This window comes from Hylaeus anthracinus, unplaced genomic scaffold, assembly GCF_026225885.1.
Source record: "Hylaeus anthracinus isolate JK02 unplaced genomic scaffold, UHH_iyHylAnth1.0_haploid 11981, whole genome shotgun sequence".
NCBI classification, from domain to species: Eukaryota; Metazoa; Arthropoda; class Insecta; order Hymenoptera; family Colletidae; genus Hylaeus; species Hylaeus anthracinus.
The window spans coordinates 360,024-381,148 of record NW_026534329.1 but is presented as its reverse complement, the minus strand read 5'-3'; the positions used below and the strand labels follow the sequence as shown (position 1 = coordinate 381,148).

The 21,125-nt window shown below is 43.0% G+C and overlaps 2 protein-coding genes and 1 long non-coding RNA gene across 4 annotated transcripts; 1 reads left to right on the top strand and 2 right to left on the bottom strand.

Annotated features, from left to right (window-relative positions):
* Nucleotides 1–67: 67 nt before the first annotated feature.
* Nucleotides 68–14,555, bottom strand: LOC128885503 (proton channel OtopLc-like). Its single transcript, XM_054139585.1, has 9 exons — nucleotides 13,430–14,555; nucleotides 5,161–5,389; nucleotides 4,624–4,738; nucleotides 2,365–2,590; nucleotides 1,977–2,134; nucleotides 1,481–1,697; nucleotides 1,249–1,411; nucleotides 298–1,164; nucleotides 68–206 (listed from the first exon to the last, which is right to left on the bottom strand). The coding sequence occupies exons 1-8, from the start codon at nucleotides 14,553–14,555 to the stop codon at nucleotides 330–332; spliced, it is 3,069 nt and encodes a 1,022-aa protein (XP_053995560.1). The 3' UTR covers nucleotides 68–206; nucleotides 298–329.
* A 2,490-nt stretch (nucleotides 14,556–17,045) lies between these two features.
* On the top strand, nucleotides 17,046–19,618 carry LOC128885512 (uncharacterized). Of its 2 annotated transcripts, XR_008459623.1 has the most exons (5): nucleotides 17,046–17,112; nucleotides 17,203–17,323; nucleotides 17,770–18,130; nucleotides 18,327–18,523; nucleotides 18,634–19,618. It is a non-coding gene; the product is annotated as an uncharacterized LOC128885512 (long non-coding RNA). The 2 variants fall into 2 exon arrangements; XR_008459622.1 differs by having other exon boundaries at nucleotides 18,327–19,618.
* A 150-nt stretch (nucleotides 19,619–19,768) lies between these two features.
* On the bottom strand, nucleotides 19,769–21,037 carry LOC128885510 (zinc finger matrin-type protein 2). Its single transcript, XM_054139593.1, has 5 exons — nucleotides 20,876–21,037; nucleotides 20,383–20,603; nucleotides 20,237–20,310; nucleotides 20,013–20,158; nucleotides 19,769–19,935 (listed from the first exon to the last, which is right to left on the bottom strand). The coding sequence occupies exons 1-5, from the start codon at nucleotides 20,882–20,884 to the stop codon at nucleotides 19,792–19,794; spliced, it is 594 nt and encodes a 197-aa protein (XP_053995568.1). The 5' UTR covers nucleotides 20,885–21,037; the 3' UTR covers nucleotides 19,769–19,791.
* Between the last annotated feature and the right edge of the window lie 88 nt (nucleotides 21,038–21,125).

Below are 21,125 nucleotides of genomic sequence, written 5' to 3'. Positions count from 1 at the left end.
TCGCTGTTACCCGAAGCAACGCGTTAGGATCGAAATAGACGCGATTGTCCACAAACGGAACATAGCGCACTGAATCCATTATCAACGAACTCGGACCGAACAACCTCTTTGGAGTTCCCTGGAGCGTGGAGGACCATTCGTTGTCCTGCTGCAGGTTGATTGTCACCTTCCTGCCGCGGTAAGAACTGCGCGACCTCGGCTGCTGTCTACAAAGCGAATTAATCGTTTAAAAAAGAATACGCAAAGAGTATACAGCAATGTATGGACTGACTCGAGGTATGACAGCGTGCAACGAACCTAGAAGAATATGGGTGTGACATTCTGTGTCGTCAGTTGAGCGGATGCTCTCCCCTCGGCATTCTATAACACTTGTTCCACGCCTCTAGGAGCAGCACGCAACTGTGGAACCGGTAAAAGATCAACAAAGGGAGCCCGATCCTGGATATCACGCCCCAAGCGAGCACCCCGAAGAATCTAAGCTGCAGCTCTTGCGAGATCCAATTCTGCGTGACCACCGTGTCGAAGGCCCACAATACCGAATTGCTGAACAGCAAGAAAGTGATCACCTGCCTGGCTGGCTTTGCTATTATCTGGAAACGAGTGATGCAAGACCGTTTCGACGCCTCTGCTATCAACGTGCTCTGCGCGAAACACTGAATCAGCTGCAGAATAGAGGCTGCGAGCAGCATCATGTGTCTACCGCGAGTGTCTTCGGATTCGTTCTCCAGTATGGCCAAGGAACAGGCAGAAACCACGATCGTGAACACGGAGTAGATCTGAACACCGAACAGAGCCACGTTCGACAGTAAACTATCCAACGCCGCTGGCGTTTTGGTAACCACGGACATCTGACGAACTTGCACGAGCCCGCTGGCCGTCATCAGACTGCTCAACGTTAGAATACCGATCAAGGTACCGCACGTTAGCCAAGACAGAGTGGTCGACGGGAAGTGTTCGTCCTCCCTTACGACCAGGAATATCAGGATTACTACTATGCCTGTCACCATGCAAAGTATGCCGAGGAATAAACCTTTGCTGGAACCATCGCATCCAACCTTCGTGTGACTCGTCAAGTCCTTACTCCCATGAAACTTTTGCTTGTGCGACAACCGATTGCGCCCCACGTTCTGACCCATTACAAATGTCACTGCAGCTGCGATCAAGCTGAAATTGAGTATGACTCTTGATAGAATCTTGTACGATATAAAATAGTACATATATACAAATATACGATATAAGCAGGGTTACCTGAATTGCACGATAAATGGATAAAGGAATGGCATGCTCGACGTCCATAGTTGGCCCAGAGTGTTTGTGTTCAGACATTCTTGTAGACCGATTACCTGGGAGATTTGTTCGTTTGAGATGGGCTGGTACGGTTGAAAGACGCTTTTGTCCGGCACGGTATGTTCTGTAGACAAAAAACATACGCGATTCATTTTTATCCAACAGTTTTTTGTCAAAGCATTTCAAAACAAACCTCGTAAATCTCTAGGATGCCTTATCAGGGACTCTGGAAATCCTCGAAGGTTCAACGGAGAAGCAGAATTATGCAAACCTCGTTGCGCCAGGTGGACGAAATACGTCCATTCTTGAGCAGAATCCCAGATCACCATCCTAATCCAAACGGCTATGTTCGTGGCCGCCAGATGAACAAACCCAAACCTCGCTGCTAAGCCAAATCTTTCTACAAGGACCTACGAACAAAATACAATTGATCAGGATTAATTAAACACATTCTTTTCTTTTTGTTTGATCAAACTCGGGCATAATTTATCCATCGGGCAACATATTGCAACACGCAAAGCAAAAATAACACCCACTACATGTCGATCAAGCATACTCACAGCATTCCAAGTGTCAAAAACCACGAGTTCCGTACCAAGGAGCAATAGGAATAAAATATGATATACATATCGTATAACAGTGACACGAAGAAAGACCAGATCGCTCTATTTCACTCTGAAACTGCGTACCTGCGAGTTGACGAACAAGAAGTGCATCTGCAGGAATGTGAAGAGCCCGTGGAGAACTGGGTGCACGAAGACGACGTCGCTCAGACACTCGGCGCCCTGCATCATCGAGTGCATAGCCATTTCTAGACCGTTGAAGACGAGGGTCGCCAAGCCAAACACTGCGGGAACGCATTCGATTTACAATGGTGCGAGTGCAGGATAAAAGGATATAGTCCACTTGACGTTTTCATGTATATTTAGAGGCGTAACGAATGAAACGTGTGATATGTAGGTTGCATGAAATATACATGTTCTCATGTACATATATCTCTAACAATAAGTATAAAGACAAAGGTTGAGTGGCCTGCTCGCAATGGCGATGGACGTCAAGAGATTTTCAAGAACTTACGGAGGGCTCCAACCCTAATGTAGAAACTTGTCGGTGCTGTTCTGGATCGCGAGATGTGCGCTCGTTTCAAGGACCCGAACCTGGTCAAAGAGGCGCCACCGAGTTCCGCGTCGTCAACCCCAGCAGCACCGCTCCCGAGACTTCCGCAGCTGTCCACCAACACCCATATATAGATACTGATGATCACCGCTATGCTTCCCACGTACAGGTACATCAGAAACACGCCCTGCAAATAACACGATGCATCGATCGCAGGATCTTCTCTTCATTTTTCAAAGGTCCCTTTTCTTTTTCAAATCGGGGCTTTAAAAACTCGAACGATATTACTATCTAAACTGCCTCCTGCCAGAGATAAAACTCGACAGAAGCGATCGCAGGATCGAAAAATAGTTTTCTTCGTTTCCTAATGAAATGCGAATACGATCTCTCGAATGAAAGATGCAAGAAAAAGTGTTGAAAATTACAAAGGCATCGACGCAACGTCTCAATTCGCGGCTCCAGATTCGCAGCAATTCTCGTGGAGCCATAATACTCGAGAAATGCACAACCTGACGAGTTCATCGTGCTCTGAAGTGCGCTTGATGATGGTCTGGACAGGGTACAGGAATTGTTCCTTCAATTCTCGTGGTTATGGTTACCGTAACACACCGGCATGGCATCTCGATTCGAACAGATCCATAATTTACTGGAAAAAAAAAATAGACAACTGCGAACCTAGACGGACTGAATTCAGCGTAATTACGAATGCCGTTCGATCCAAAACGACCATAATACCGCCAGCTGTTTGCTATTCCCACCACATCGTCCTCAATCGAGCCACGATGATCCTCGACTAACAGCGCTGATATGCTACTCGAGCTTCGAGGAACGATGGCAATTAAGTCCCCAACCGTGTAATGACATTGACTGGGTCGGTTTCTAATGCGTAATGCGCTGGAGACATGGCTGTTGACTTTAGAATAATCGAAGACTGCTCGAACGATTGGTAGCATCGAGTTTAGGGCAGCATTTCTTACACAAAAACTCTTCTTTTCTCTTTCGTCTTTTTTAAATATAGTTTGAGGCCAGAACGGCCGTAGGCTCGCGTTTTGGCCAAAGGTGGCAATTTAGAGCACTTCCTGTGAAAGTAAGCAACTGCTCGTTACCAGAGTCCAAACACGGCTGTAGCTCGAAAATAAGGTCGAATAGGACACAGGTGTTTATGTGAAGTTGTTCGAGTAATTTTACATCTTGAATGGGCTACCGAAGTGGGTCTTGCGCGTTGAGATACATCCTGTGCAGGTGACCTGCAGCTCTGCAACGATTAAGGGTACTCGATATCCGCTTCTTTAATACCGAATGAATTACTGCGAAACATGCATCGTTCGTTTCGTATCGTGATCTTTACGAGACATCCCCGTTGCTGTAATAGTCCTTGATTTACGACTCGAACACCTGATGCTCCTTTTAGCGATGCCAGAGAGCTGACGTGCACAGATTTTTATTTTATGGACTATAAGGAAGGAAACGAAAATAATCTAGATTTTAAGAGGAGAACTTGGTCCATCGAGGATCGTAAAAACGATTCGATATGGTAAAATGGAAAGTGAGTAACAATTTATGGAACAAGACTCGTGATTTCCATTGCGCTTTCCCTTTTCCGATCGAATGTGGCAAAGGTCAACCTGTCACGTGCGAATAAATTTATCCTTTCAGCAGCTTTAAGAATTATGCTCGCGCGAATAGTATTCCTACGGTAGAAAAGAAAATGTCAATGGCGTTAAGATCGTAACGCTTCCTGGTCCAGATACTCTGATTTCAGGACCTTGGGAGTAAGTGTTATAGGAAAACAACGAAAAATAGAACGATGCTGCTACTTGTTCCAATGGTTTAAGTAACTTTTGAATAACGAGATTCGAGTTTTCGTAACGGTAATCTGTAGTTTCCCTTTGTATCGCGTGAAAGTGCTCATCAGGACGCATTCAGCACGTGTTACACAGGAACGTCCGAGGTCAGTCAGGGTCGGTAATGAAAGACACGAGGAGGAACTGGTAGACGTTAGAAGCAAAATTAAATGACCTGTATCCTGTGTACAAAATCCACTAAATCCTCGTCATGGCTGTCATTTATCATTTGTCTCACGACGTCGTCTACTATGTATGTATACATGTATGTAATAATTATACACGATATACAGGGTGTTCCATTCGAAACGATAATCGTAAGCGAAAGAAGTAATATTCGTTAAAGAAATGAAAAATATGGTAGCGATTCACTTACTTGCAAACTGAGAAGGGGCACAGGCGTGTCCATGACTTCTGCCAAGCACAGAGATATCATCAGAACCACGACCAGCTGACCGTAAACGTTCGAAAGGACGACCCATAACTGGGAACTGCAACAGACACCATAAAAACGTATCGTGGATTATACTCGAACCACTGTTTCTAATCTAATCATCTAATAATAATAATAATCCACTTTTCACACCTTTTTTCACGCGGCAAGAAAGCTGCAGAGACAAACTCGTGCCATTACCCAGAGAAACGGGAAGCGACCTTAATTATTCCAGTCTAGATCTTGCATAAATTACGCATGCATGTTAACACATATTGGATAGGTCACGTTGATTAACGTGTTTTGCTTCCTAACTAAGAAGACTGGTCACTTTCCTCAACGCACGCACGCACGCATGTACATATGTATATGCGTCCTATGTTAATACACGAGTAGTTTGGTTAGTACTATCGATATTACAATATATTCGTTTTGGTAAAGCATGTTAGAAAAGAAGAGTCGACTCGAATTGTGTCTTACAAGGGTTCGGAGTGATCCAACAGGTCGCTCGAGGAGCGTGCCCTGGAAAGGATCCTGGAGACCAAGGACCTGGAGGGTGCAGCAGACCTGGTCGTGTCAGCTGGCGTGGTCTCGGTGTCCGTGATTCTTTCACCCCTGCTAGGGGCACCTCCGGGTGCACCCTCCACGGTGCCACCCGTTGTGCTTCCCGTTTCGTTCAGGCTGTCCTTGTCGTGCTGCTCATTGCTGGCTGTAACAATTTCAGTTTAAATAATTCGCTTGTTTTTAAAAGAAATCTTTAAACTTGCGCCTGCCTTTCGGTGAACGTTTCACGATGGGGCACCTTCGATAGGTTGAAGGAAAAATGAAAAATTTACTCGATTATCGTGGGCTTGGCCACTGGTTTCTGCCGTAACTAAGGCGAACTGGCCCCTCGGGCTGGGCCCGCTAATTACCTCCGATCTCTTCGGCGTTTTGGGTCAGTGGACTTGTAAACCCTCGACTCTCGCTAGAGGAATTTGAGCCTCGACATCGCTTCATTTAAATTCTACCATATAATCTCGAGGCTACACTCGAACCGCAATTTATTACCATACATCACGAATCGAGTTTGGAAAAAGTGCAATTAGAAAAGTACTAATTGTTAGGTTTAATATGCATTCAGCGTTAAACTGCTCCGATTACGAAGATAGCACGGGCACGATCAAAGTTTCGAAAGGTTATTACGATGATCCAGATGTATAATAAACTACGGCGGTAGCTTGAATTAAATCGTATAGATACAATAGGTGTATCAAGTTATTCGAACGACTACAAGGCAACGATAAGCCAGCAAACGTGTAATCTTTTCGAAAGTCAATTTAGTAATTGAAGGTGCGCGATGCTAACGATATCTCGTCTTCTTCTTCTTCTTCTTCGACTTCATTCCCATCTAAGACCACCGCGACGAGAGATGTACTAAACTCTTTGGATGAGTTAAATCGTCGGTAATTAACGGACGCGCAACGCCGTGTAATTATTTCCAGGGAAAACTCATCGTCTGTCGTCGGTGTATATGGTTCCGATAACGACACTGGTAGCAGGCTCGCGTCTGTCACTTCTTCGTTCAGCATTTTATTCGATTAGGTCAGTGTTTCTCAAGCTTCGATCTTTCGGAAGATTACCGATACGTTGTTTATATTTTGCCAACGGGTTTGGCTCGAGAAACACTGGATTAGATTGTTCAGGATCGTGTACTGTTTCAAGAGTGTCGACGAGAGGTAGATTCAACTGATTTAACGGTACGAAGCACGAAGATCAAAGACAACGCGATCGGCCGGCTACCACTCAACTTGTATCCCGTTAAAGATCTATTCAGAGTACAGGAAAACGCCATTTATCCGAGCAGCGAGCATGTCAGATAGAAGATGACTCGAATAACGCAAACTCACCGATTGCGAATGCCGAAAGCATATTCAGTTGAGAGAATAACGTAAAAGGAGAAAACGTATCCTCTTTGCTAGTAACAGCAATGATACAGAACAATTTTTCATTCTTGATATTTCCATTACTATTGGCCCCTCTTCGAGATGCAACAAGTTTCTAGAAATATTACGAACTAAAGTCGAAAGTAAAAACACATTCTCAAAGGTGAAATACGTGAAATCTCGTTGCAAATCAGCCTTGTCGCGCGAGCATTTCTAATCGATATTAACGATGCGGAAAGATAATTTGGAATCCCAATGAAGATTAATTATACGTCACGGAAACAACTCGGTGCTCGTTGTTAACTCTCCACAAGTTCTTCGTGAGCAATTACGTTCCGTAGTTTATTTATCGTATCCATCATCGAGCACGTTTACTCGGAAACACGCGTGACGGCAGACAAGCGCGAACATCTCCGCAAATCCAACATGCCGGAGACATTCCATTCCTATTTTAAAAATATATAAAATAGAATGTTTAAAGTAATGAAACGTCAAAAAAGAGAAATAACCCATTACACGATCTGTTTTCTCCTTTTAGAAAAACGTATTGCTCCTCGAAAAAAAAAAGGAATGGGCGTCATGGGAGAGATCGTACAGGCGTTGCGCAGATCGCGAGGGAAGGGAAACGAAATCGACGACGTGAAAAACGATCGACAGAGGCTTTTGATGATACGTAACGAACCGTGACAAATGGAGAGCTAGGATTATCGAGTGTCGACCGGTTTGAAACCGTTCAAACAGCCTCCACCGTACGCTGCGCCGCGCCGTGGATAGTTCCGTTACCTCCTCTGATACCATCTTCTTGTGCACGTTCCGGAAATTGGTGCTCGCCGCCAAAATCACTGGCGTCATTAGATATTTCAAGCTTTCGTACCATGGCTCCTCATAGTTAATATTAATTGAAGCTTTCCCAAAAGTAAGATTACTTGTTCGAGAATCAAGTGGCATCGTTGTCGACTCTTGAAAAAGCTTCCCGTAACGGACACAGTTCGTCGATAAAAAAAGTACGTAAGATGGCTGAATCGAAAGGTCGAGGGTCATTCGAGGCTTATTGCACGAAGATCGCAAGTATTAACAAAGTCGAGAGGCATTGTGCCTGGGGAATGAACCACGAAGCATGTGCTTGATAGATGTGACGCGATGATGAAGGTATAGGAAGATAGGAAACGATAGAAAATGCATCCAAGATGGCTTCTAGAGGGGGGTCAGAGATGACGATAAAGACTCATTGTGCGAGTCGACGGCGCGCGGCGCAACTTTGCCAAGGCGTTGGATTATTATAAAAAACGTGTACCGCCGCACCGCGATCGCAGACAACCGATGGGGGTTATGAGAAAATGATACTCTCGGTGTGCTTGAGTTACGAGGAAACGATACAGTCGAGGGAGCTTCTAACTGCCCCTTTTAAAATATCTTCAAGTATTCCGTCGAGCGAATCGTTTCATCAGCCCACGTGCACCAGCGCGAATTATTGCACCTGGACGCAACGGATGTGGCCGCAGGATTAATGCAGCGAAAGATTTCATGAATTAAACAAAGTCTCAAACGTTAATTAACCCTTTTAGTGGCGAATAAAAGAAGCGTACCTAAGCGAAGAATACCGAACCAAGTCCTACCGTTTGAATCAGTTAGATTTCAGAAAAAGAAAGTATAAAGACAAAAGTAAACGGAAGATAATTTAACGCTAACTTTGTAATACATGTTTGCGAGATCGTTTGCTTTTTGAAGAGGGCTCATTACTGTACCGAGACCGTTGGGATTTAAAACATATTTCCTAATCGCACGAGAGCCAAGTCACGTAACACGTCTACTTTTTGTATTCAAGACATCGAGCAGCAACAAGAGGGAAAATTGTCGTACTACCGAATAAAGATATTTATCCACAATTTACATTTCAACGAGAACATTACCTCGAAACAAAATAATTGTCTGAAGAAATGTTAAATGTATGAAATTCAAAAAGCAACGATCCGTGGAAGCGAACAGTGCTTCGAATAGCTATAAACAATGGCCCTGATTAGTGCGCGCGATACGAGAGAAATTCGACCTTTCGCTCATAAATCGCGTTTTTATCCTTTTGCCCACGACTGCAACACCACTTGCGACTACTAAACCGAGAAATTTACCTCGTCGCTTCTGTCAGAGGAAGACTATCGTGCCCACGAGCACACACTCGAGTCACAGTCCATGTCGAAGCAGCCGAGCGTCTTGTCTTTTCTCGAGCGAAAAATCTCTTCGCGGGAAACCAGGGAGCAAGGGAGAACTGCTCCAGACACTATCACGAAACGGAATGGCTGGGTAACCCAGAAGCAAGCACCGAAGAAGATCGAGCTAGGTCTTGGACGTCGAGCGGTGGTGGTAGCCATGATGACGAAGACTGCGATTATGTCCACGTCGACGACGACGACGACGACGACGACGACGGTGATGATGATGATGATGATGATGATGATGGCGATGATGATGATGATGATGATAATGATGATGATGCCATTTCTCGTAGCCTCGTTTTCGATCCTCGACAGAAACACAAGCGTTCAGCACGCGCCGTTTGGCTAGCGTTGCTTTTATTTTCGCGCAACATTGCCTCGATGTTGGAAACAATCGCTGGAGACATCGGACGCGTCTCGTGGAATTGGAAAACGGCCTAGATACGTCTTGGCAAACTTCGAATCGAGTAGAGTCATCGATGGTAGTACTCCGAACAAGTTTCGATAATGTTCTCCTTTAAATGCGGTGAAAACAACACCGGAGACTCGAAGGAACTTGCGTGAAATTGGAAATTAATCCAGGCACGCTTTGTTTTCGATGTTTATCCTTGTTCTCTTCAATTGTAACGAGCATCAAAGACGACGACTACTCTCGCAATTAGACTAATCAAAATCTCTGCAACGATGCGAATCGAATAATTTTACAAGAGTCCACGCCACCACGCACGGTGTGCATCAAACCAAGTAAATTCCGACCCAGAGATTAATACGTTCACATGCTTACCACTGCCATAATCCGATTAATCGCCTCCCAGAACACGGCTGCGTAATAGGATGACTTATTATCGCATAATGCGCGGTTCGTGGCATGCCATGAGAATCGGTAGAGGAAGAAAAATATTCTGCAACCAGCTGTTCGATGAATTATCGGCGCTGTCCATCGATAGAAACGCGCAATATCCGCCTAGGCAGTGTTTTTTCTCGTCAACGGAAGAGCGTGCATCGACGATAATTCTGGCTCGGTGAATCAATTATCACGTGGGCAGGCTGGGGATCGAGGAACTCGATGAAACGAAATTCCTTTTTAGCATAGCTTTCACGAGTGAACGATTCCGATGGGAATCGCGCAGGAACGATCCTAATTTGAAACGATTAACACGTTGGACATGACGGATATTCCAAAAGTGATGCATCATCGTTTGCAAACACCAAGATACGGTTCAAGTGTTTCCATAAATTAACTTCGATAAGCAAGTACTCTTTCGAAATTGCAATTACGAGCCTATATTTGATATTTATAGCGAGTAAAGGTAACTGGACTTTTCATTGTCGTATTATATTATTCATTCGACGCGTGGCTATTTTACGCGGCTATAAAACGACAGTGATGTAAATTACGCAAAGGGAAATTTCTACGAAGACAAACTATCTAGGAACGATTACCATTGAATTTCTTCATTGTGTTTAAATTACGCGCAATTGGTCTCGCGTTTGTATGTAAAAATATTCTAATGAAACGAAATGTAAGTCTTTTAAGTGGAACAGAAGAGATAAACTAATAATTGTACTCGATCGATCGAGAGTCCTGTACGAAAAACGAATAACACGACACCATAGTTAATAACGATAAACAAAAACACAAGTAGAACCAATGAATAATAGATGGAACCGTTAGCTAACCGTAAGACATCGATAAAAGCTTTTGTACAGCACCAATATTGTTCAACTATTGTTTATGGAACATTCTGAATCAAGACCAAATAGAATCTAATCTAATACGTATCGTCTGTTAAATTCGACTCGTAGTCTACATTTATTAAACACGTTTACCCAGAATCTCGAAGGTGTTGGTAGTCACTATGCACGAGCTATAATATACGATACGAGTTTGATACATCGAAGACATTAATAAATTGATCTTATCTCTCTAAATTACATGTTCGCTAAGAAGATGACTACGGTAACACCCCCTGCACTGGCTGTATACCGATTTTATTCCTAGCAGTTCACCCGTGCGAGACTAATCACCTCATTTTACGGTGTATAAAACAAAACAGCTCTGTTACACCAACCGCGGAGCATGATGGACGTCGCTTAATTTGATACGCCTCCAATTAAGATGTTTTCTTCGTGGATAAAAAAAAAACTTACTAGGCAAAGACAAAGCTTTGAAATTACTTTAAGACTGTGTACACTATTTCGGAGTTTCAACTGTATTCGATTCTGTTTGCTTTCTCTTTATTTTCATTTCGTTAAGACACGTTTTAAAAATAAGATTTGGGTGGTTCCTGGTCGTTTCGCGAAGAGTCTCGACGAAGAGAAATTGTCAACGAGAAAACCCTCGTAAACATTTCATTTTTACGGGGGACGAGCGACGTTTACCGCCTTTACGGCCACTCATGCAGACAGATGTAATTATGCCTGTTGCACTCGAGGCCAATAGACGTCCATCGCGTGCCAGCAAAAGTGGATAACTGTACCGTGGAAGCCATTTACAGTAACATGCCCGTACGAATCCTCGACGCACAAGTTGGCAATGTGTAACAGCGAAGCTGTCTGGAGTTCGTAACGGTAGCACCATGTGCCGAACAAATCGATATCATTGTCTCTGATTAACGTTCGGACTACTAATATCGTGGAGATGCAGTACCAAATGAAAAAATCTCGTCCAAAAGGGAAAATCTCCAATGAAAATGGAGATGGTACGTTATTGAAACTAATAATAAATATTACCGAAATTACACCAAGGGACAATTTTACGAGTCGTTACTTGGGACGATTATTATCTTGACAACATCTTGCCTATCGTTCAAGTACGATCGACACAAAGGTCAAGAGGACTCGTCCACTTTCTTTTCCATGAAACGACATCGACATACGCGCCTTCAACTTTATATCGTTAGCGATGTCATTGCCCGGAAAAAACATTTGCTCGTCATGAAGCATGATCGTCGTGATCGCGACCTGAATCTCTCGATATATTTGACCTTTTCGAAATATCGTTGCATTATTTTTTGGTGTTATTATGCACGAGAGAAATTTCCTTCCTACCAAAAGTTCTTTGTTGTAATTATTATCATCCATTTCGATGAATCGGTATTATCTTTGGTAAATCTGCTTAAATATTCAACGCGACTCTGCATTTTCCGACGCTTATCGACGCGATCACCCCTGGAATGGAACACGAGATCCATCTTGAATGAAAACGTTTCTAAAGTTAAGTAATTCGGTGCTACAAATTCAGATCTGATTTTCTTTCGTGTTCTAAGGAAACTCGTAAAATCATACGCATAGAAAAGTATTTTCAGAGTAATGGTTATTCCATAAGGACCGTAGGTGTAGAACGTGTTGTGGAAAAGCAGCTCTCACTGAAACGCCGCCTCTCATTTTATCTCGGAAAATCATCGTTCCTTCGAACGCGTATCTCATTAAAGAAAATTCGAATGAAAATTCGAACGCCAACTATTCCGAGCTTCTCATCTCGACGCGCGTTATAATATTATAATAAATCTGTAAAGGCAGGCGTTTCGCAAGAGGAATAGTCGGGAAGTCGTTAGCTTATTTTTTTCTCAAACTTGCAAAAGTTTGTATCAAAGATTCGCGGCACCGATCTTTTACGTTCACGTTGTAAAGAGGAAAACGAGACGAGATGTGTAAAAACAGCGAAAGTTGAACCGTCTATTCATTACCACGGACTGCTGCGATAAAAAGTAACAGAACTGTGAGATTCATGGGAGCTGTTCGACGTATCCCCAAGTGTAATTTGTACGCTGAGAACTCGAACGTTTGCATTCGCCGCTGAAATATATGGCAACAATTACGCGATGGAATGCTTGTACTCTTTTAATCTTTAAACGAGGTGAAATACTTGCTGCAAACTTGCTGATGTGCTATTTTTTCTTAAAAAAATATGTTTTATATCGATCGATGATGAATAGTTGAACCATTTTTAACGCGATTCTCGAGGATTCAAGCTATCATCGTATCCAACAAAACCGTTCTCTAACCAAATAAAGATGTCGTCTGCATCTCCAGCCCGAGCCTGGAAGAACGACGCGACGGAGCAGCAGGCGCCAGACAATCGGTATACCGTTAGACAATGACACGAATTAGATATCAGGTGTCGAGAACGCGATGCAGGTGAATATTGGTCAGACGGCTAATAAAGACACCTAGCACGTACTCAGGCATCGACGCGTGCACGTGAGCCACGTAGTATCTACCGCTAGCTGGTCCTCTTCGTCGAGGCAATACCGTACGACGAAGAACGAGCATCTTGCATACAAATTCCCGACGTCTTAATAAACGAAACCGTGCCGCGCCGCGCCGCGCCGCGCCGTGTTGTGCCATTGCTATCGGAGGATCTCGCGACAGTCTCATCGCGTAAATGATTCGCTCCGTGGATCGTCAACAGAAATCTCGCCGTTTCCCTTCACCGAAAGTGTCTCCATTCCAATGACTCTAAAGCGTAAGGAATAGAAATGTTGTAGGATTTCCAGTCATCGACGGTGACACGACTTGGAACCGTCGAGCATCGAACTCCATAAACCGTAAACGATTTTAAGGATACGTTGTACAAAGGACTGGCCAACAGAGCATCATCGTCAATCTCACCCTTTTTCTCATTCAGCGACGACGTGGATGCAGTGGATGGTTCTTCGGGAACGTCAACCGCGCGTTCCTCCTTTCCAGATACAACGCCGCTGAGGTTCCCTTCTTCGAATTCCTCCTGGATCGTCTTGGACGCGTCGGCGTCATTCTGATCGTACTCGATCGTGGTCTGGTCGTCGATCTTCTTCCACTGGGACATCTCCGTGTTCTCCGTTTGCATCGCGAAATCCTCCAGGCCAGGGATATCGCGAATGTCAGGCACCAAGGTCTCCTCGTCCTCCTCCCTTATCCTCCATTTGGCTCTCCGATGGTGCTCGGCGACGTTGTCTTCACGCGTAGCGATTTCACTCACGGAATCGACCACTTCCTCTATCAGTTCCTCCTCCTGGAGCATATACTCCCTTCTTTCGTTGGGATTCTGATACACCCTGTAAGGTCCAACCAGACCGACGATCCCTCGAGGCATCGAAACTGGCTTTTGCCAATCCAGTTGCTGACGATCTAGCTCAGCCATGTGGCTGGGGTACATTTCACCGAGATTGAACAGACGTCGCGGCTCTGGAAGCTGTTTCGACGCTACCTGCAGCCACCTCTTCAACTCCTCCTGCCGCGAACGACCCTCCAGGTGGATATGCTTTTCGTCGTTAATCGACCGATCCTTGATCGGCTCAAGTTTCTTCTCCGGCGAGTTAATTTGAATTTCTGGCAATTTAACCTTTTTCGGCTTCTTCACCACGCTGTAAAGAGGCTCGTTGTCCTCCGCGTCGAGCACAGTGCTCCCCTGAAAGTTAGTTTTATTCTGAGAATCAGTCGGTAGCCAGACGTAGGGTAGCTCCCTGTGCGTATTCGAGGGTACGTCCAAGTCGTTTTTACGCGGTTTGTCACTTTTCACTGCGCTGATCACCACTACCTTGCTCTTGACACCTACTGGTAGAATGCCAGTCGGCGTCGCCGCCGGCGTTTCGTCGCTGTCAAGGACGCTGTATATCGGCTCGCGCGTCGCCGCTTGAATCCATCTGGGCCTGTTCCTCGAATTAGGCTTCCACGAGCACCTGAGCTTCTCAGGATCAACCGTGGCTGTTTTACGTTCCGCGTTCCCAACGGCAATGCCCGTCAGTTCGGCCACCATAGTGTTTCAGGGCTACGATCTGGGTGATTCGCCGGATGTCACGCTCAAATCGTGACCAACATGTCCGAACGATCTCGGAGACCGAAATACCTATGGGTGCGACCTGGACGTGTCAGTATTCGAGGAGCATCGGGAATCATTAATAAATAGCGTCCAGGCAGTAGGGACCTTATCTCCGAGAGCCTGTTTACTGTAATATCTGTTTAGTTTCTGAAATAAGAACGGATACGGAGGATGGATATCATTTATGCTGTGAAAGAAGCCTTCGAAAGGTGGATGGAGATCAAAGTCGCTAAAAATAGCTTGAATACGTTTACAATTTCATGCCACGAATAAAGTCCTTCGTAGTTTGGTAACTAGGATCAACTGATCGACAAATAGACGAATAGACGAACAGACGAATAGACGAATCACTGTTGCACTGGATTAATGCCGAGACACCGGTGAGCGAGTCTTGAGTTTACCAACCATATGCTTCCCTGGAGAACGAGAGCAAAGTGGAACACAATTGCTTCGGAGATCGTTGCAGTCGGTTCCAACGTGATTCCACATTGGTGCACTTGAAGTGAAACACTTTGATATTATTACAGAAGGATATGTGTGTATGATAGACGGAAATGTTTGCACACTATTCGACACTGACTAGCTAGTATTTTGAGACTTGCCTCGACCGAAAACGAGTGCACTCGATCGAACACAAAAGGTAAATGTCGTTCGTTTCTTGGCTTTAGTTTTACGAGAAACAATTCTCGTCGACGTGGAGGTGGCTGGAGGTCGATCGTATGGATCTAGCTCTCGTTCGTGACCAGGATGACGAAAAAGATTTCACATCCTTCGTCGCAAACGGTGGCTTTTACGATACATTTTCCTCTGTCGAGACCGTCGCGATTTTCCTCGAGACACATCTCGCGCGATGCAACCGTTCTCGTAAAACATTGTTTCTTGTTTCTGCTAGTACAGGAAACTAGCAAAATATGGTTAGAGGTGTCGTTTTCCAAAGATAATTATGATTTCTCTTGGCGAATGCTCTCTATACGCTGAATATTTCAATGTTTAACGTTAAAATGTGCTACGAGACTCGAGTATTTTTTCAAAGGTTCGCAGTTAACCTAGAGGTACCGTGGAAAATTTAACGATCTTATAGGACTTTCTTCTCGACATCTCGTCTTGGACACCTGCGATATTACTCAACGTGCGCATTAGAAACTGAGAAATTTACGCGAGGAGCAACTGTTGTCAACGCATATTGCCGAGGCCCGTTAGCTTATCGTAAAATAGAAACAGGGTCTTTTCACGCGTGCACCGTACATCCTCCGTCTAGAGGCTCAACTTTCGAGTCCCTTCATTCTCCTCTTACAAGCGAAACTGCTTGGGTTTAAAAGGAAGAAACGTGACTCTCCGACAGGTGTTAGAGGTCGAAGCGTTTCTGCTCGATAATCACTCCGGCTACACCGATGTTCCAACGGCAAATTCTTCCCGGTAAATAGCTAGACATTATAGTGTACCGCTAGAAAAATTGGTAAACGCAGACCTTTGTAGAAACTCGCGACGTCATGGCGACGCTTGTGTCCTGTAAATCGTGTCAGGGTGTCCAGTAAATCGTGGTGTAGCGGTTCGCGCGAGAGGAATCAACTACAAGACGGAACTAAAAAGTGTAATGCTTGCACACCTATTGCGAGCTCATAAAAACACCGGAACGAACTCGAGCGATCGACTTTTCCCGTTTGTCTGTTTATCCTGCGTTTTCTAGGTCCTTCTGAATCCTAGAACACAGTCAACGATGTTCCTCTAGAGTCCTCGTAGACTTGTTCGTGGCGCGGTTTGGAGCGGCCAGTATTCTTTCAACGGCGAAAACAACTAGAACTGCTGAAGACTTGTGTGACCAAGAGTGTTTTTCTCAACTTTTCTTGCTACCGAGACTAGAGTGCAGTGATGGACGAAATAAATAAACAGGTAGTCCTCGATCTCATGGTGGTTTTTAATTGTACAAAATATAATCTATAAGAATTAAAGGAAACGCGATGGTATCGCGTTCGACATTCTGCGCGCGAGTTTTTAATAAGATAACTCGATGCCAAGGGCGTGTAATTAAATTAAAATTGTGATTCAATCGCGTCGCATGACGGTTGAAATCGCACCGTGACGGCAGCGCGGCGAGTCTAGATCCGCTCTGTTAAACACGGTAATTGTGATTCTCGTTTTCTATTTGATAACAAAGCTTTTTTAGGCTCGATCCACGGCGCAAGGTTTCTCTGTCGCTGCTATTCTCTTAGCGGTCAGACTCGATGCGGTCCCTTCCCGTAAAATTCGCAAATTAGAAAAGCAGCTGCTTTACATTCCTTTGTACTTGCATTTTGCTCGTATTACTAATAGAGTTTGTACTTTCTAGATAGGGTACCTCGGGATTGCTACACCCGTACTGTAGCTACATACGCAGATAAACATAGCTGCGGTCCCTACACGATTAATCTGAACTCTGATCGAACATGTGTTACCGCGTCAACGAGAGTGAACTCGCAATACAAGATAAACGAGAAATAAAACCGTCGTCGAAAGGGTAGGTCAGCGATCCAAAGTTACGTTTAAAGGTAAACCTGAACGCGATTAATCTTGGAATGAAAAGTGACCAACTTGTTTTTCGTTTCAGTTCGATCCACAAACGAGGAACCTGCAACGATCGAGGACAGTACCTACTTACGAGACACGACATTCTACGAGCACCTCTTAGAAATTGGACATGGAAAGACTTTCAGAAAGTTCTGCTAAATGTAAACTCTCGTCTTGTCGCGAAAAGTCGTTTGAAAAGTTACCGTTGATCGCGAGACAATTCCGAGAATAAATTTTTTCCAAGACTTTCGACGTTTACATTCTGAAACTCGATTGAAAGCAGAGAGTCGTGATCGTGGGATATTTATGTCGTTAATAATGACAGTGATCAAAGAAAAATTTTAAAAAAGCGCTCGCGATAAATGCGTATTTAATTGAATAAAAATCACTTGGCGGATAAATAAACAGAGAAAAGTGGACTCGAAATTAAGAGTTTCCCTTGACCTTAAATACTAAGCTTGTAAAGAATCCTGATAACTCATTCGAGTCACGTTAAACGAATCTTTCACAGGTTTTCCTTATATCGGGTTTATCGTTTAAAAAATGTTTCGAATTTTATCGACATGTGACTGAATAACTCCTTTTTTTTTTTTTTTTGGTTTCGTAGAGTTAATCGATTCGACGAGTGGGCAGCTCGTATATCAAACGACAAAGAGCGATCGAGTGTCTCGGTAGAGCGATTCGACAGAGGCGATCGATCGCGCACGAGTGAACAGAAATTCTGAAAACAAGAGTTGGAAAAAAGAACCGTGAGCAGACGCCGTATAATGAACAGAATTCACTCTAGCCCGGTCATTTTCACTTCCGTGGAAAAGAAAAGGGAAAGTGCGCGTCGTTTCAGACCAAGAAGCCGTGCTTTACCGTACGTGTTTATAACGCTCAGACATCGCAGACCTACGTGATCGTCTATTTAACCATGCTCTTGACGAAATAATGCTTTTTCAACGACAACCGTTTGTTGCAAAATGGTAATTTTGATTAAATAGGGTCTCTAATTATTATCAAATAAAAGCGTCATTTTTATTTTGAAATTCCGCCGCAAACGAGCATCTTGCATGAGTTCTTGTTCGACGAGCCACTGTAGAATGTATATTAAAGAAAAATGTATTTTTTCAAATTTATTCATTCAAAGCAAATAGCTTGCAAACTTACTCGATTTCCCAGAGTTCGATTCCTGGATCGGTTGGAGATTTCGGGGCATCGTTGATCGTATTCGTTGCTTTTTCACACGACCAAGTGCGTCGAGGTCCAGGTAACACTGTTTACGGAGCGTACCATAAAGACGCTCGAAATTTGTCCAAGTCCAGCAACGTCACGCCAATATCACTCGATTTCTCACATCTTTCACAAAATTTTAACATGTAAGAAATAAACTCCACAAAGTTGCTTTCATAAATAGTCTATTGCGCGAATCTCGCGGTTCGCAACTTTCGCGACTCTGAATTCTCTAATTTTGAGCGGGAATTTCCAGTTGATTCGCGTAAGAGGGGAAAAAGTACGAGGAAACGTCAAATTGGAGCGCACCTTTGACGCACGTGCACTTGGCCATACAGTTGATCAGAAATCACGTGGTGGAAACTGTAAACTGGTTCGCGGAGGAACGACCTCCGATTCCTGGATGACGGATGAGCTGACCTTCGAAAATATGGCGGCACTCGTGGACGGTCCGTGGCCACGAGTGTCGACTACACACTACACAGTACACTGGGAGTTGGGACCGGACTACGGTGCTAAGATGAACCGAGTAAACGGTCCCGAGAGCTTAGCTCTAGGTAGGAGGAGCGCACTTATACTTGGTTTCGATCTTCCTCGATCCATTCTCTCCTCAACCTCGGAAAGAAAGAAAGAGAGAGTCGTATGATGTGCGCGCGTGTGCGTGCTCGTCTTGATACAACTTCTCATTCTGGAATGCGTTGTCCTTCTTTTACTCGAGGTTAAGACGAAGAAGAAGGGATTCACTGCGCAAGAGAGAAAGTTAGAGAAATGATTAACACTGTGGCTTTGCTTGCGTCTTTTCTTTCGATCCTATTATCTCCGAAAACATTCTTGCTATATAAATTACAAGTATTATATTTTTGAAAACGGCACACTCAATTTTATAAAATTTATCATTTTATTGACAAGTTACACGATATTATTTAAATAATATTTGTTACGTTGCTGGTCCAGAAAAACGGTAAATATATTTTATAAAGCTTAATTTATGTATTGCTGTAAATCTAAGGTCTAATAACGGTAAATGTAATTCGTAAGGCCAAATCTATGTTACGATATTTGCTTCTATCAATTAATGTTTATTTACTAAATTAGCATACTTTCATTATGTTTAACGACTTAATTGCTGTTCGATATTTCGAGCGGAGATAAATATCTATACACTTACAACATTGATTATACAAGAAATGTATAAATTAAATTGTTACGCGCGTGTGAAAACTTAATTATTGATATCAAAGAAAGCTTTTCTTTTCTAAGATCAGTCTTATTTATCCCTGATCAATGTGCAGTGTTCAATGTTATATTTCAAATGAAACATTTGCAAGTTATCGGTTAAATGACCATTGTCTTTACTAAAGATGCGTTATCAAAAGGCATTCTTTTTCATGAATTACCCATAAATGGATCATTATCACTTTTTCTTAGAGCCAAAACCTGAGAAACCCATTATCGCGGCCATTTCATCGGAAGGTCCCCCATTGTCTTCGTTTGCTTCTTCAATTTTTCTTTTCTTATCTTTCTTCTTCTCTTTCCTGTATTCTTTAATCTTCTCCTCCTATAAATAACAAAAAAAAAAAAACTGGGTAATAAATAAGATATACAGAAAAAATATATCCGTAAAAGAAAACAAACCTCTTCCTTTAATTCTTTTACTCTTTGTTCTAAATCGTAGTCCTTTTTTTTCTCTTCTAACTTCATCTTATTCATTGCAAAACGGGCTTTAACTTGATCCAACGTAGAACGTTCTATTTTCATTGACATACCCAAATTACGCTGATCTAAAAGAGAAACCCAAGAGTTAAAATTGTTCAAGTATTACGTTATGTATAACTAACAAAACAAAATGCCAATATTACGTTTTGTTCCATTGATGTGGTCTAAGAAATTAATTGAATCCTTCACGACGCAATCACAGACATTGCAATAGTATCTGTAAATATATTACCATGTTAATGTTGTTCATATGCTTGAATTATTTATTATAAACATTTAGTATACTTACCCACCAGTCTGGGAAGATGGTGTGTTTTTGTTAATAACAACACTCTTTCCTAATTTAGATTCAAGATCGACTTTATAATCTCGTTGTTTAAGCAATTCCCTTTTTACAGCTGGTTGTTTTGGAATTCCCAGCTCCTCTTCAGCAATCTCATCTTGGAGACGCTGAAGAGCTATTCTTTCGTATTCTTCTCTGTTCCATTTTCGTCTGTGATCATCGGGTCGCTGAACATTAAATATATAAGATCATTTGTATCATTTACATTAATTAAAATGATCCGTAAACAAGCATTATTTGGTTATGTTTCAATAACAAGTGTCTTACTTATAATTTTAATTCAATGAATTTAGAGTGTTTCATACCAAAAGATATTAAGGTTAGAAAATGTGTCAAACTATTTTTGTAATAAATATTGCTTAATTCGTTTCAATAATAGGTATAAATGTACAAAATTGGTATGAAAATTCGCATAGTTGCAAATTATCAATATCCTTACCATAGACATTGTAGAAATTGTTAATTTCAGTCGGACCTAATACGCATAAAAAAATAGAATACTTTCCCCCACTTGTTTTCTAAGTCTGCCAAACTAAAGCATGCTCATTATGACAGTGGATTTTAATACTAGTATTATATTAGTATATATATGATACCGCCCAATACCGCCATCTCGCGATCAAAAGAATAAACTAATTTTTCAAGCTTAGATCAGAACCCCATACGCTATGGTGGCGTCATCGGTGACA

What these genes read in the sequence shown, in the direction of transcription:
- LOC128885503 (XM_054139585.1), bottom strand. Translation starts at nt 14,555, where the DNA reads ATGGTGGCCGAACTGACGGGCATTGCCGTTGGGAACGCGGAACGTAAA. An exon ending in CATTAGGGTTGGAGCCCTCC is followed by an intron (nt 2,135 to 2,364) that starts GTAAGTTCTTGA and finishes GCGTTCCCGCAG; the next exon opens with TGTTTGGCTTGGCGACCCTC. An exon ending in CCATTTATCGTGCAATTCAG is followed by an intron (nt 1,165 to 1,248) that starts GTAACCCTGCTT and finishes ACTCAATTTCAG; the next exon opens with CTTGATCGCAGCTGCAGTGA.
- LOC128885510 (XM_054139593.1), bottom strand. An exon ending in CCATCTTCCCAGACTGGTGG is followed by an intron (nt 20,311 to 20,382) that starts GTAAGTATACTA and finishes ATATATTTACAG; the next exon opens with ATACTATTGCAATGTCTGTG. An exon ending in CCACATCAATGGAACAAAAC is followed by an intron (nt 20,159 to 20,236) that starts GTAATATTGGCA and finishes TTTCTCTTTTAG; the next exon opens with ATCAGCGTAATTTGGGTATG.